Source organism: Phycodurus eques, chromosome 2 (assembly GCF_024500275.1).
Source record: "Phycodurus eques isolate BA_2022a chromosome 2, UOR_Pequ_1.1, whole genome shotgun sequence".
Classification (NCBI taxonomy): Eukaryota; Metazoa; Chordata; class Actinopteri; order Syngnathiformes; family Syngnathidae; genus Phycodurus; species Phycodurus eques.
The window spans coordinates 1,741,562-1,757,096 of NC_084526.1; the positions used below are offsets into that span (position 1 = coordinate 1,741,562).

Sequence of the window (15,535 nt, forward strand, 5' to 3'; positions counted from 1 at the left end):
TTGACTCCCTCCTCCATGCTGTTATTTGTTATTATTTGTTGACTGCACTATATTATTAATGTGAGTGTTCATGGGTCAGTATTGCTGCTGTGACTGTATACTTTCCCTATCTATCTAGCTTATAAATTTCAGTTTGAAAAGAAAGAAGAAGAAAATTATTCATTTTTAAATTATTCATTGATCTGTAGATTTATTGATTTATTATTCTAATATTATTTTTTTTAATTGTATTTATTGTGGTTTGTCTTTTATGTTCCGGCTTATGTACAGCGATCTGTTGCAGCCGTGGTTGTTGTTTTAAAATGCTCGATAAATAAAGTTGAGCTGAATGATTTGTTTTTTTTCACAATTACTAAAATTAAAAAAAATAAATAAAAAACATCCACGCATCCATTTTCTTGACTGCTTCTCTTCACGCGGGTCACGGGCTGCTCTGGAGCGCAGAGTTTCCTCCGCAGGGTGTCCGGGCTCTCCCTTCGGTTGATGTCTTTGACCCCAACGGGCCCGCCCGCCCGCCCCGTCCTCGTGACGTCACACCGGTTGTCCGTAAACGCACCAGTTTGATCTTTGAACGCATCTTGGGAGGCCGTGAACGCATCTCGACAGTCACATGACAGGCAGGCGGCGCTCTCGACTGCTCTGAGGCTCAGCTCGCGATCATGGTAAGCCGCCATATCCAATAAATGCAACACTCGCCTTTTCCTGCCTCACAGCTCGGCATTTATGTCACGTATGTGCTCGCGTTGGAACCAAAAAGGCAGCCGAGCATTTTCATCCCCCCCAGCGCCGCTGTGGCCTAAACGCTTGCGTCGTGCAGATATGCGGGCTGGGCTGGGCTAGGCTAGGCTAAACTAAACTAAGCTAGGCTAGGCTAACAGCAAACACGTTTGAAATTCCAAATGTGAACCGTAACAAAGCGTCCGTCCTGTTCATTTATCGCGTTACGCGCGGCGTGGAATGTATTTATTCGGGCCACTTTCGGGGGTCGACTTTTGACGCCGGATGGATGTTGTTAGCTTAGCTTAGCTTCTGTCAAATGTTGTCGTGAAGATGCCTGTCAGCAAACGGTCCTGTTTTTCCCCAAACCTCATTCATATAATCATGATCATATTGATTTGCTCGTGATATCTCGCGCGACACCCAAAAGAGGAAGTTGACCGACGACACTAACGATAACAGCATGGCTCGTCAAAAGAGCAAAATCTGTCGAACGGCAACAATTGGAGATCCACTCATTGCTTGTCCGCTCAGTACAGTCCAGCGGCATTAAACGGAACACGTGAAAATTGGCAGTCAATGCGTGTAAAAACGGATTTACGCCAGACCCGTGTTATGAAACGGAGCCTTCGAAGGTGATTCCACTCGTAGAATTATCATTTCCCTGTGGTCAATTTGAACAGTTATGAATGTTTAAAACCGGTAAAAATGCAGCAACTTCTTAAACGTGCCCTTCCGCCTCTTTCTGTTCAGTGTTGAGGCTTTGAAGCCCTTTTATGGGTTTGCATGCTAAGTTTGGCCGTAAATGTCCATTTTCAAGTTATTCTAGTTAGGCCAGTCTTTTCCGCCTGGCGTTGGAGACTGTCGGATTTCTCCTTATCATGGGACATAGAAATGAGCTTGACTCCGATTGGATCGTTCATCTTCCCTGATTGAAATATGGAAAACAGCGTGCCTCTGATTGGTCCGTATCAGTCCCAACTAAGTACTGCAATATCGATGCTAGTTTCGTTAGCCTGTCTCGTTGAGTGTTACCATTGAGCTAGCACACGTCTGTAAATTATGGCTACAATTTGTTTTTGTAACAATGTCAACGTCATTTGCTATTTCTATAAGGGAAGAGGGAAAAGCTATTAAGATCGGAAAACAGAACATATTTTATATTTGAAGGCTAGCGCAGTCCAACATACAAGATATTGGAGGACCTATCAGGTCTTCATGGTCCAATGTTTAAAAATTAAAAAATAATAATAATAATTTCTTTGCAGCCGACCACACAGCAGTCGCCGCAGGACGAGCAGGAGAAGCTTCTGGATGAAGCTGTGCAGGCCGTCAAGGTCCAGTCCTTCCAGATGAAGCGATGCCTGGTAGGAACATTTCAACTTGTCGTCTTCTTGTCACGAGAGCTCATGGGATCGGGCGGGGTTGTTGTGTTGGTTTGCGCTTCACTTTGCCGTTTGTGGCTCTTTGTGCGCGCCGCAGGACAAGAACAAGCTGATGGACGCACTGAAACACGCCTCCAACATGCTGGGAGAGCTGCGGACCTCCATGCTGTCTCCGAAAAGCTACTACGAGCTTTGTATCCTCAAAATCGTCAGGTGTTAGCCGAATTGACGTCGGGCAAGACGGGCAGGGAACATGTCGACAAACAACAGATTGGTTTTCAGTCAGTCTCACGGAACAGTCAGTAATGCCTCGTTTATCGCGGGAGTTGGCTTCCACATGCACAAGAAATTACAGAATGTGTTTTAATTAATGTATTAAATAAATTAAAAAATAGATAGCATACACTCAAAATCCCATGATGCGAATTATCCGTGATACGAAGATGAAGAAACTGACGGTGCTGTATAGACAAACAAAAACTTGCAGGCAGTCAATGGCGGGGCACAAGTAAAACCAGTACAACAAAAGAGCGGCCTGGTCGCCATAACAACTTTCCAAGCCTCGTAGCAAGCCACGCAGTCGGTTGACGGTCCCTAACGACCGGCGTGCCAAGACATGGCCATCTCGGACGAGCTCCACTACCTGGAGGTGTACCTCACGGACGAGTTTGCCAAAGGACGCAAGGTGGCCGACCTGTACGAGCTGGTCCAGTACGCGGGCAACATCATCCCCAGGCTGTGAGTAGCGCCGCGACCGCGCCCGCTTCGGAGGTGCGCGCACGAGAAAATAAATGAAATCCCAGTTAGCAGCAGCATCGCAATACGGCTGAAAGAAATGAGTCCGAGATTTGTTCATGGCAACTGTAGAAGTCAAAAGATTAGCCACACTCCCGAGCCAAAGTAAAAATGGTCAAAACATGAGCAAAAAAACCTACGACTCATTCACGGCCAGGCCTCGCTTAACATGGATATTTGAATTCAACAGCCGTCAATGGCAATAAATGACTTAAAGTTATCAGCCAAAAAATACACACATACCACATCACACAACGATAGAGAAAATATTACCAAAATATTAGGTGAAAAATATGCAGATGATATTTAAAAAAAAAAAAAAAAAAAAAAAAAAAAAGGAAAATATGACCAATATATTCAATGGAAAATACACAAACGAGAAAAAGGAAATGCACCCACAAATATTATTTAATCAATTCAAAGAAATAATACAAAATATTAGACAAAGAAAACAAATATAAGAAAATAGGGAAAGAACAATGCTAAATATTAAACAGAATATGAGACTATTAGTTCACAAATATTCGGAAAACACAAAATTAAAATATATTAAGTTAGTGGACAAAATACTTCGGACATCATACAAAAATAATACCAAATGTTTGGCAATACAAACATATTCCAAAATATCTAATACTTGGCAAAATACGAAAATTACACAGTACATGATTACAAAAATACATTAGGAAAATACACAAATATTAGAGAAAAAAATAACAGAAGAGACAAAAATAATAGTTGAGAAGAAAATAGGAAAAGGACACAAAAAGTTCGGGGAAAAAAAACAGTCCAAAGGTTAGCCAAAACACACCGACATTATATGGAAAAATACAGTGAAAAAATAACACAGAAGGGCCATAAATAACATAGTTTCCGTCTCGTAATAGCAACTCTTGATGTGGCTTGTAAACATGTTTTTGGCAAATGAAAGCTGAGGCCAGTGAGCTAACTGAAGTGCTTTGTGCGTGTGTGTCTGTCTGTAGCTACCTGCTGATCACGGTGGGCGTGGTGTACGTGCGCTCCTTCCCGCAGTCTCGCAAGGACATCCTGAAGGACCTGGTGGAGATGTGCCGCGGCGTGCAGCACCCGCTCAGGGGCCTTTTCCTCAGGAACTACCTGCTTCAGTGCACCCGCAACATTCTGCCCGACGACGGCGAGCACACCGAGTAAGCCGGCCCGCCCTCTCCCGGTTTCCTTCTCAACCGGACGCCAAATGTTCTAATATGGCGCTACCTTGACTCACGAGTTGAAGTTTGCCGTAAAACAAAGGCAATTATTATATTAGGCTTTACACCAATCTGATCGGTATCGGCTGATCGGCTTTGTCATAGTTCGCCGATCCCGTTAATGACGTCATCGATGGGCTCCGCAAAAGACATTTACCCCGCGTCGCCATCGTGTACAGTATATTTGAATCCGAAAGCTAGTTTATTTTCAACCTTGTCGCATGTCTTGTGACTTAGTACCAATAAAGTTATTTTTAAAAAATAAAACCTAAAACATGTCGGCGGTGACCTGACTTACAGCAATGATTTCCAACCTTTAAGGCGCCAAGGAACATATTTTAAATTGAAAAATCCATGAATGACTGTATGTACTTCCTGCCATCTAATAGAAGCCCATTCATTTGTTCTGTCTGTCACTATGCCTCACTGGCATAAATAGAAGAACAAAGATACATTATTGATTGTAAATATAATATTTGGAGCCATTAAGTACACAAGTATATACAGTAAATCAACAGGTCATTTGGACAAGTTGCGCCATCTTGTGATCGGCCCCAAAAATCCTTATCGTGCAAAGCCTATATTATACATTGTGTTTTTAAACAAATTAAGTCCGCTTAGCTTAATACTAAAACGTCATGCAAAATGTCATAGACGGGCTAAGGAAACTAGGATTGAAAATAGCGAGCTATCAGCTCTTCAATTTAACTATTGACCTATTTTTCTCATCGTTATATTTATCGAAACAAATGTACCTTTAGTTGTATGAGGCATTAAAGATGAAGAAAAAAGTGAGGAAACTGTGGTCTGTTTTTTTTTTTCCCATGACTGTTTTTATAATACTGCCACCTAGTGGCCAATGCGCATACCAAAATGTGGCAAAAAAATGTCGTTCTTTGTATTCCTCCTGAGGCTCGTATTTAGTGGAGGAGAGCTCTTAAATTTGGTCTCAAAATTCTGACATTTGACTTCGTTAAAGTTGCTGCTACCCTGGTTACGTCAAACATTGTCTGTCCAGTTCATAAAGATTTTGTAACGTGACATTTGAAGCCTGCAACAAGTTGTTTCCATTTTTTGGAAAACGTGTTTCTAAATGTGGAAAAGGTGATTGTGTTCAGTGGTTAGGGTTTCCTCCACAGTTGAAATGCAAACGTTTTTGCCCTCCACCAGGGGGTCCGAGGAGATGACGGGCGACATCGACGACTCCATCGACTTTGTGCTGCTCAACTTCGCCGAGATGAACAAGCTGTGGGTGCGCATGCAGCACCAGGGCCACAGCCGCGACCGGGAGAAGCGCGAGAAAGAGCGCCAGGAGCTCCGCATCCTGGTGGGCACCAACCTGGTCCGTCTCAGCCAGCTGGAGGGCGTCAACGTAGACAAGTACAAGCAGGTGGGTCTTCGGGGGAACTTTTGCACATTTCCTCCAGGTACGCTATGTATGAAAGTTAAAAAGACAAAAAAAAATGGATGGAAAACACAAACATTTTCAAAGTGCTGCTGGTAGGCCCGGGCAGGAGGCAGATCTCTTTTTGCGCATTGATGCCAAAAAAAAAAAAAAAGTTAGATTTAAGTAGATTTTATTTTATTAGAATACTGTACGTTTCCTTTTTTTGAATGCTAATAATAAAAAAAAATTAACAAGAAACTGAGTTGGGCTTAAACAAACAAAGAATAACAATTCAATGAATTATTTGATTGATTCAAAGTTGAATTAAAAGCCAAAAATAGTTAAGAAGAAATATAAACGATTGGATGAAATGTGAAAATATTTGACACTACAACAGACTAATGTGGAACAATACATACACGTAATATAGTGGCTATTAATAGGTAAACTATAAAAATCGTAAGACAAAATGTAAATACAAAACAACAAACTAGGGAAAAATAAGGAAATAATAGATACAAAATATTAGCTGAAATACACAAGCAATACACTGAGGGAAAATACACATAGAATCAAAAAAAAAAAAAAGATAAAATACATAAATTCTTGGGAAATAAAATAGAAAAATATATAAACATAGACAAGATGCAAATATAAAACATTTTGAAAACGATTGAGAAATAACAAATACATAGGATTGAATAGTTTAAAAAAAATATATATATAGAAATAGGAGTGACATAGTGGTAAATAATCCAAAATATGGTAGAAAACAATACGAAATATGAGACAAAAATAGAGAATATTAGACAAGACGCAAATATAGGTCATCAAAATAAAATAAAAATATATCAGAAATAGAAAATTTTAGGGAAAATACACAAACATTAGAAAAGTAAAAATGGTAGTCAAATAGTAGAATGAAAAGTAGATCATGAGATGTGGTTGATATAATACTTTTGAAAATACTTGTCTGATACAAGGGCGCTACGGTGACCCTGCAAGGATAAAAGAAATGAGATTTGCAGTCTAAAAATTGGGATGAGGACGTGAGTTTTCACGAATAAGTCAGAGAGGAAGTCTTGAGTAACGAGGTATCATATTGGCTACTTGAGTTGGACTTTTGGTCTTCCCTGTCCACAGGTTGTTCTTCCCGGCGTGCTGGAGCAGGTCGTGAACTGCAGAGACTCTCTGGCGCAGGAGTACCTGATGGAATGCATAATCCAGGTCCGATGCGGGGACCCGCCACGCCGTCGTCTGAGCCCAATCGAGCCGGCGAGCCTTCACGCTCCTCTTTTGTCCTCACGCCAGGTGTTCCCGGACGAGTTCCACCTGCAGACCCTCAACCCGTTCCTGCGCTCCTGCGCCGAGCTTCATCAGCACGTCAACGTCAAGAATATCATCATCGCCCTCATTGACAGGTACGGTCGGCCAAAACCCGCCGATCGCCGTGTTTTCCCTACAGACCTGCCTGTGATTGGTGGAGAAAAACGTACATACAGTGGTGCTCGGTAACCACGAGCCTCCGGGATGGAGACTTTGCGTCCCAGCCGCTATGTGGGCCACCGCGAGGCGATCAGAAAAAAGGCAGGCTGGAATGGATGAATGGCAAAGTTGATTTGTGTTATGAGCGTGGCCACGGAACGAATGAGACTTGTATCTCGGGGCACCACTGTCGTATGGAACCCCGCAGACTCGGCAGCTACGCGAACGCACAACAAACGGCGACTCTTCTTGCTCTGTAGCCCGTCGATCACGAGCGTTTGCTTTTCAGACTGGCGCTGTTTGCCCACCGGGAAGACGGACCCGGGATTCCAGCCGAGATCAAACTTTTTGACATCTTCTCGCAGCAAGTGGCCACGGTTATACAGGTAGCTTCAATTTGTCATTGTCTAATTTTAGGACCGTATATCTCGGGTGCGATTTTGATATTTCCAATCCACTTCATGTGTGCCCGACTTGCACCCTTTCGAACAGGTAAGGTACGTAAAATCGGGGATTCGCAAGTGGGCACCTTGCCATGTTTATTGACCGGCACCAAATAAATAAGAAAGTGAATAGTTGCGTGACAGTGCCGGTCGCCTTCAACACAACGCTGCAGGCGAAGTGGGTGTTGGTGTTCAAACTCATTTGACGCTTCCAAACTGGAAGCAACATCCTTGGTGCTCAGGCATGCTCATGTTTGTCATTCTGCGACGTTTTGTCGTTGTTGTTTTTCTTCCAGTCGCGTCAGGACATGCCATCCGAGGACGTGGTGTCCCTGCAGGTGTCTCTCATCAATCTGGCCATGAAGTGTTACCCTGACCGTGTGGACTACGTGGACAAAGTGCTGGAGAGCACGGTGGAGATCTTCAACAAGCTCAACCTGGAGCAGTACGTAACTCGCTCGCCGCCAATTGGGAGAGCACTTTCACAGCCTATTAAGCGCTTTTAAAGCTTCCGAATAAGTTTTTAGAAAATGGGCCCTGAGCCCTGCGGGACGTTACAAAGTAGGAGTGGGACAAAATAGCAGAACGGGTTGGAAATCAAACAACCAATGGGAACATTTATTGCGTCCACATCTTTACATAACCCCCCCGACACACACACACACACACAATACATTGGCGTGATCCATTGTTGTTGTCGTCACCATGGTAACGGGTGTATCTGGTCATACATGGCTGATTTTCATCCAATATACAGTATGAATTCTCTCAATTGTCCCGCGCGTGTCTCCCGTAGCATCGCGACAAGCAGCGCTGTGTCCAAGGAGCTGACGCGTTTGCTGAAGATCCCGGTGGACACGTACAACAACGTCCTGACGGTGCTGCTGCTCAAGCACTTCCCGCCGCTCTTCGAGTACTTCGACTACGAGTCTCGCAAGAGCACGAGCTGCTACGTGCTCAGCAACACGCTGGACTACAACACCGCCATTGTGGCGCAAGAGCAGGTGAGACCAGCTCAATGTTTGTTTTTCAAACGTTGGCTAAACCATTTGTTGACAATATGCAGTTAATCGATTCATTGCAGGTCTCTTTTTGTCCCGATATATTTTTCAATCTCCCCTTAGTTTGTATTTGAAAGGAGTTGTATCGCATGGGAAATGAAAATAATAGCGTTGGTTTGACTTTGTGTTTGTCGACATTGCGCGCTCGCCATTTTAACCGGAGCTCCTCTCTCTCTGCGGCCCGGCAGGTGGACGCCATCTTGAACCTGGTGTCCACGCTGATCCAGGACCAGCCCGACCAGCCGGCGGACGACCCGGACCCCGAGGACTTCGCCGAGGAGCAGAGCCTCGTGGGCCGCTTCATCCATCTGCTGCACTCGGACGACCCCGACCAGCAGTACCTGGTGGGTGCGCTCGTCGTCGTCTCGCTCTTCTCCTCGCTGACGTGCGGATGTTGACTTTGCGTGCAGATCCTGAACACGGCGCGCAAACACTTTGGCGCAGGCGGAAACCAGAGGATCCGTTACACGCTCCCTCCGCTGGTCTTTGCTGCGTACCAGCTGGCCTTCAGATACAAGGAGAACTCATCGCTGGTAAGCGCCGTTAGCTACTCCGCATACATGTACGTAGATACTCCTCGCGTTTGTCTGCGACTTCGACTTCTTCTTCTGTCCTCGGGGCAGCGTTGAATCCATCGCAACTGTACTGTTGTCATCGATTCAATGCCCTGAGATTGAAATGACCTGGATGAATGACGATATTCACAGGCACGTACTTCTTCTACGTCTATTTCTTCTTCAACTTCCTTTTCGTCTTTGTCTTCGACTTCTTCGAGATCCCCTCCAGTTCAGCCCTTGATATTCGTGTACTAGTAGTTCACTCGTTGTCCTCGCTAGTAAGCCAATTCAGCGCAACGGTGTCTTACTAGTGTGAATCTACTTCTTCCACGCCTGTATTTATTTCTACCTCTTTGTTCACACCTCCTTCAGGACGACAAATGGGAGAAGAAGTGTCAGAAGATCTTCTCGTTCGCCCACCAGACCATCAGCGCGCTGATCAAGGCGGAGTTGGCCGAGCTGCCTCTGCGTCTCTTCCTGCAGGGGGCGCTGGCGGCCGGCGAGATCGGCTTCGAGAACCACGAGACCGTGGCCTACGAGTTCATGTCGCAGGTAATCTGGCCGCCTTCCTCTCGTGTGAGGCGCGCTACCTGACCCACGGTCTTGACTCCTCCCTGATGACGCCTCGTACTTGGAACTCTCTCTTGACACATGGCACCTGCTGCCATTACTTATGACTTGCTCTGAACACACAGTTAGCGACCTTCTACTTGCTATTGATGCTTTTCCACTGCAACATTGGCTTTTGACTCAAGGTACTTCGAGCTTGCTATTGAGACACGGGACCTACTTCTCACTAATGTTGTCTCAACTGACACGAAGTCCGATGACACGAAAGACTTTGCGTTCCGTCCTGCGTCCGCCCGCTCGCGGCTATTGTCTGACGGCACCCCGGCCTCTGCGCGGCTCCGCAGGCCTTCTCGCTGTACGAGGACGAGATCAGCGACTCGAAAGCCCAGCTGGCGGCCATCACGCTGATCATCGGCACGTTCGAGCGCACCGGCTGCTTCGGCGAGGAGAACCACGAGCCGCTGAGGACTCAGTGCGCCTTGGCCGCCTCCAAGCTGCTCAAGAAACCCGACCAGTGTCGCGCCGTCAGCATCTGCGCGCACCTCTTCTGGTCGGGCCGCAGTACTGACAAGAACCAGCAGGAGGTAAGCGCGGGCCGTTTGGGGCCGCTTTTCTTCCTCCATTTGATCTTCCTTCCGCGTTCCCTTCTCCCCCTTCCTTCCTTCTATAATTATTCCCAGCCTGTCATTCCTTCCTTCCTCCCTTCTTTTAATCCTTCATTCTTTCTCCTTTCTTTCCTTCCTCTTTTGTCCTCCTCTTGCTCTCCTCCTTCATTCCTTCCCCTTTTTCCTTCTTGCTTCCCTCCTTTCCATATTTCCTTCCTACCTTCTGCTCCTGGTTTTTCCTTCCTTCATCCCGTCTTTCTTCCATCCATCTTTCCTTTCTTTCTTGTGTTCCTTCCTTCCTTTCATTCTCCATTTTTTTTAATTTACATTTTCCATCTTTCTTTTCTTCCTTCTTTACCTTTGTTATGTACCCCTTGATTTCTTCCTTTCTTCATTTGTTTACTTCCCGCCTTTTTCTTTTTCCTGTCTTCACTTCGTCCTTTCTGTCCTCCCTTTAATCTTTTGTTCCTTCCATTCCTCCCTTCCTTTCCTTTTTTCCTTTCGTCAGAGATGCATTAGGTCACTGGTGTCAAACTGGTGGCCCGCAGGCCAGATCCGGCCCGCCACCTTATTTGATGTGGCCCGCGAGAATCTGCATCAACTTTGTTTCTTGCTAAAATGCCAAAATTCCAAATTGGCTTCACTTTTACAAATATTGATATTGCAAGCATTTTTTGTTACAAACCCCAATTTATAAAAAATGCTTCATACTGTAGTTGAACAAACAGTTTTTAGTGGCTTTTGATTTCAAAAGTAATTATCCATTAATTTGTGTATATGTAATAATACGAGGCAGTCGTACATTCATATGGGTCTGCAGCCATAACGGCCCTCCGAGCGGAACCGTACCTGCGACGTTTGACACCCCTGCATTAGGTGCTCAACTTTGGGCAAAGAGCCCTTTGGGATATTTGTATTTAAAAAAAAAAAAAAAAAAAAAGAGCTGTGTATTACAAAGAGCCAAAAACGTCATAAAATGGTGAATAGGAAAGTAGTACTTGCGACACAGCCGCCAGCATCCGCGCTGGCTCTTCCGCAGCGTTTGCCAATCATCTGCAGGCCATTTGTTTGATATTGTCTTTTTTTATGTGGTGCGTGACCGTTGGCGCGTTTCCGTGTCAGATCCGAGACGGCAAGCGCGTGATGGAGTGTCTGAAGAAAGCGCTGAAGATCGCCAACCAGTGTATGGACCCCTCGCTGCAAGTGCAGCTCTTCATCGAGATCCTCAACAGATACGTCTGCTTCTACGAGAGAGAAAACGATGCCGTAAGACCGTCGGGGGCGCCGCGCGGCAAAGCGACACGGTTTTCTACACGGTCGAACGAGCTTCCATTTTGTTTCTTTGCACGGTGCTATTGGCGCACGGGACCTGCTACTTGCTCTTGACACATGGCGTTCACGACTGTCATTTGACACATGGTACAGTCGTGCTCAAAAATATTGGCAGCTAAGAAGGGGGGGGGGGGGGCAATCCTTCTAAGCATGACTGTATTGTCTGTTACATACAACCCCGATTCCAATGAAGTTGGGACGTTGTGTTAAACCGAATACGATGATTTGCAAATCATGTTCAACCTATATATAATTGAATACACTACAAAGACGAGTTGTTTAATGTTCAAACTGATCAACTTGATTGTTTTGAGCAAATAATCATGAACTTGGAATTTGATGGCTGCAACATGTTCCAAAAAGCGGGGGACAGGTGGCCAACAAGACGGCGAAAGTGGAGGAAGGCTCATCAAACACCTGCTTGGAACATCCCACAGGTGAACGGGCCAATTGGGAACAGGTGGGTGCCATGATTGAGCTCCCTGAATTGCGCAGTCGTTCACAAGCAAAGATGGGGCGAGGTTCACCTCTTCGTGAACAAGTGCGTGAGAAAATAGTCCAACAGTTTAAGGACAATGTTCCTCAACGGACAATTGCAAGCAATTGAGGGGTTTCATCATCTGCGGTCCGTAATATCATCGAAAGGTTCAGAGAATCTGGAGAAATCACTGCACGGAAGCGGCGAGGCCCAAAACCCACATTGAACGCCCGTGACCTTCGATCCCTCAGGCGGCGTTGCATCAAAAACCAACATCGATGTGTAAAGGATATCACCGCGTGGGCTCAGGAGCACTTCAGAAAACCAATGTCAGTAAATACAGTCGGGCGCTACATCCGGAAGTGCTACTTGAAACTCTACTATGCAAAGCCAAAGCCGTTCATCAACAACACAGAGAAACGCCGCCGGCTTCTCTGGGCCCGAGCTCCTCTAAGATGGACCGATGCAAAGTGGAAAAGTGTTCTGTGGTCAAATGGTTCAAATTGTTTTTGGAAATTATGGACGTCGTGTCCTCCGGGCCAAAGAGGGAAAAAAAACATCCGGACTGTTACGGACGCAAAGTTCAAAAGCCAGCATCTGTGATGGTATGGGGCTGTGTTAGTGCCAATGGCATGGGTAACTTACACATCTGTGAAGGCGCCATTCATGCTGAAAGGTACATACAGGTTTTGGAGAAACATACGCTGCCATCCAAGCGACGTCTTTTTCACGGACGTCCCTGCTTATTTGTGTTGCATCCATCAAATTCGAAGTTCATGATTATCTGCTAAAAACAATCAAGTTGATCTGTTTGAACATGAAAATATCTTGTCTTTGTTGTGTGTTCAATGAAATATAGGTTGAATATGTTTTGCAAATCATTGTATTCTGTTTTCATTTGTGTTTAACACAACGTCCCAACTGCATTGGATTTGGGGGTTGTATATCTGACTAAAAATCCTTCTCTCACTATTCTGGCATTTAGCAAATGGAAATAATGTTGGTAATTCGAACTGATTTCATGGCAGTCAAAAAAAAAATGCGTCGTGCTGAAAAATATTGGCACCCCAGGTTTGAGTGGGACTTTATTTCCTACTTGCTACTTAGTATTGACTCACGGTAAATGTTACTCGCTATTGACACACGGTACCTGCTGACTTCTTTCAGTTGCCACATGGCAGCTGCGACTTGCTATTGACACACCGTAGCTGCTCCTCGACGCACCGTGCCATTTGCACCCCCGAGTTTAGTTTTTTTTCTGTGCGACTTTGGCGCGCATTTGGCCCTCACGCGGACGCCGTTGCCGTTGTGACTTTGTGGGGCTCGTCCAGGTGACGGTGGCGGTTCTGAACCAGCTGATGGGGAAGATCCGGGAGGACCTCCCCAACCTGGAGGCCAGCGAGGAGAGCGAGCAGATCAACAAACACTTCCACAACACGCTGGAGCACCTGCGGCTGCAGAGGGACGCCCCCGAGGCCCGGGGGCCCGTCTACGAGGGCCTCGTCCTCTGAAGTCCGGACAGGCGGCGCCTGAACGCACCGCCGACAACTCCCCCCATCTGTAGGAGGAGGATGATGATGATGATGATGATGATGATGATGATTCCTTCCAGTTCAGCATCGTCCGTGACAGCTCGGACAAGCGTTGGAAAGCCCTTTGAGCTTTTATTTCAGATCCTTGATATTCATGCACTAGTTCACTCGTTGTCCTCATTAGTAAGCCAATTTAGCGCACTGGAAGAAACTGCGTCTTTTATTAGTACGAACTTTTCCACTACTAGTGCCACTTTTGGCCTACTAGTGCAAAAACTTGACAAGTAAACGACTGTGCTACACTGGTTACACACACTAGGCATGTGTCAAGCACTAGTAGCCTCCTGACATCAAAATGCCTTGTAGTTTAAGACAGCACTAGTTGGTTAGCACAACTTTGAAATACTAGTAGGACAACAACATGTTACCACTGAGACAAACTGTGCACTTGGTGAGAGCTGTGTGCTACTAGTGCAAGTTCAGGACACCACTAGTAGATGAGGACAACTTTGAAATACTAGTAGGGACAACTACATTGTACGAGTGAGGCAGAGCTCTTTTGACAACTTGTTGCTACTAGTACGACGAGTAGCATAAAAATGCTTCTAGTTAACATCTAGCACTTCACCTAGTAGCATGCATCTAGTTGTCCTACTAGTATGCCAAAGTTGGCGTCCGAGTGAGGACAAATAGTGTACTAGTACATGGAACTTGAACTGGATATCACGGATACGGAATCAATGCTCGAAGAGCTGTATGGAAAGTACATATTCGACATCCTTGATAAGGGGGCTACTAGTGCGTGACACCTGCCTACTAGTACTTTTCAAAGGACATTTGTGTATTTATTCAATGGCAAAAGATATTTTAAAGCCTTTGTACGAGTATGCACTTTGTCCTCACTAGTGGCACAAGTACATGTTGCTAGTGGACATTTCGGTGCTACTAGTGCATGACACATGCCAACTAGTTGTGCCTAGTAGTGTTAGTGCCGCAGAATAGTTTAGTTGCATACAAGTCTGCCAAATATGGCACTAGTAGTGGAAAAAGTGTTACTAATAGGACACAGTCATTCTACTAGTGTGCTGAGTTGTCTTTCTGGTGAGGACAGAGAGTGCACTAGTACATGGATATCAAGGATATGGAATAAAAGGTCCCAGGTGTTTTCGTAGGAATCGACTGTGTGTGTGGTTTGTCTCGAACTTGCGTCATGTACACGCGTCCTCCAAGCCCCGCCCCCCTCCCGATCACGTGACCCGGCCGCGCGTTGCCTTCAGGGTCCCCGGAAACGCAAAAATGACGTCCACGCGCTTCGCGCACGAGATGATTTGCGGATGTTTCTCCACCGCCTGCTCGTCTTTTGTTTGTTTGTTTTGGTTGAGGCGGCGCGCGCGGCTGTCAATCACACCCATGAGAAAAATCGGGAGTCAAAAAAAATTGTGCTCGTCACTAACGGAAGTAATACATTCTTAACAATCTACTTGCTTTTTGTTAGTTTTGCATACGCACTATATTGTCGATATATTGAACTATTAAAAGTTAATATATTAAGCGTCTCACATCTCAATGGAAAATTGGCTGTTTTCTATGCCTTTGTATAAGAAGAATTTCAACATCCGTTTGTGAAAATGAGCTCGGGGTTTTTCTTCGTTTGTTTCAACTTGCGGTTCCAGGTTGACGCTAGTCTTTTTTTTTTTTTTTGGTCGCCAGCCAAATCTTGACCCACTTTTACAAAAGCTAGGAACAATAAAGATCGTATGAAAACATCCATCCGTCAATTTTCCCTACTAGAGTCTTCGATCAACCCGCCGCGCGTGTTTTTGGGGTCAAATGCAAACATCGTCTTCCTCTTAATAGCGAGACAACAAGCAACAATTGGCCGAGCTCCTTGAGGCTAAAAAGCCTATGAGACTTGCTTATAGCATTTTACACGACCAACTATTTCAGCATTGACGTAATATT

The 15,535-nt window shown here is 45.3% G+C and overlaps 1 protein-coding gene across 1 annotated transcript; it reads left to right on the forward strand.

Annotated features, from left to right (window-relative positions):
* The first annotated feature begins 572 nt into the window (after positions 1 to 572).
* vps35 (VPS35 retromer complex component) lies at positions 573 to 14,748 on the forward strand. The gene is made up of 17 exons (XM_061705110.1): positions 573 to 662; positions 1,986 to 2,084; positions 2,200 to 2,296; positions 2,717 to 2,840; positions 3,881 to 4,063; positions 5,294 to 5,513; positions 6,654 to 6,737; positions 6,822 to 6,931; positions 7,285 to 7,381; positions 7,735 to 7,883; positions 8,235 to 8,442; positions 8,688 to 8,843; positions 8,910 to 9,032; positions 9,429 to 9,608; positions 9,971 to 10,210; positions 11,354 to 11,497; positions 13,373 to 14,748. The coding sequence occupies exons 1-17, from the start codon at positions 660 to 662 to the stop codon at positions 13,550 to 13,552; spliced, it is 2,397 nt and encodes a 798-aa protein (XP_061561094.1). The 5' UTR covers positions 573 to 659; the 3' UTR covers positions 13,553 to 14,748.
* Positions 14,749 to 15,535: the final 787 nt, after the last annotated feature.

Excerpts from the sequence above, each read along its gene's own strand:
- vps35 (XM_061705110.1), top strand. Across the intron at positions 5,514-6,653 it reads ACGTAGACAAGTACAAGCAG|GTTGTTCTTCCCGGCGTGCT; the intron begins GTGGGTCTTCGG and ends CCCTGTCCACAG. Across the intron at positions 6,932-7,284 it reads ATCATCGCCCTCATTGACAG|ACTGGCGCTGTTTGCCCACC; the intron begins GTACGGTCGGCC and ends TTTGCTTTTCAG.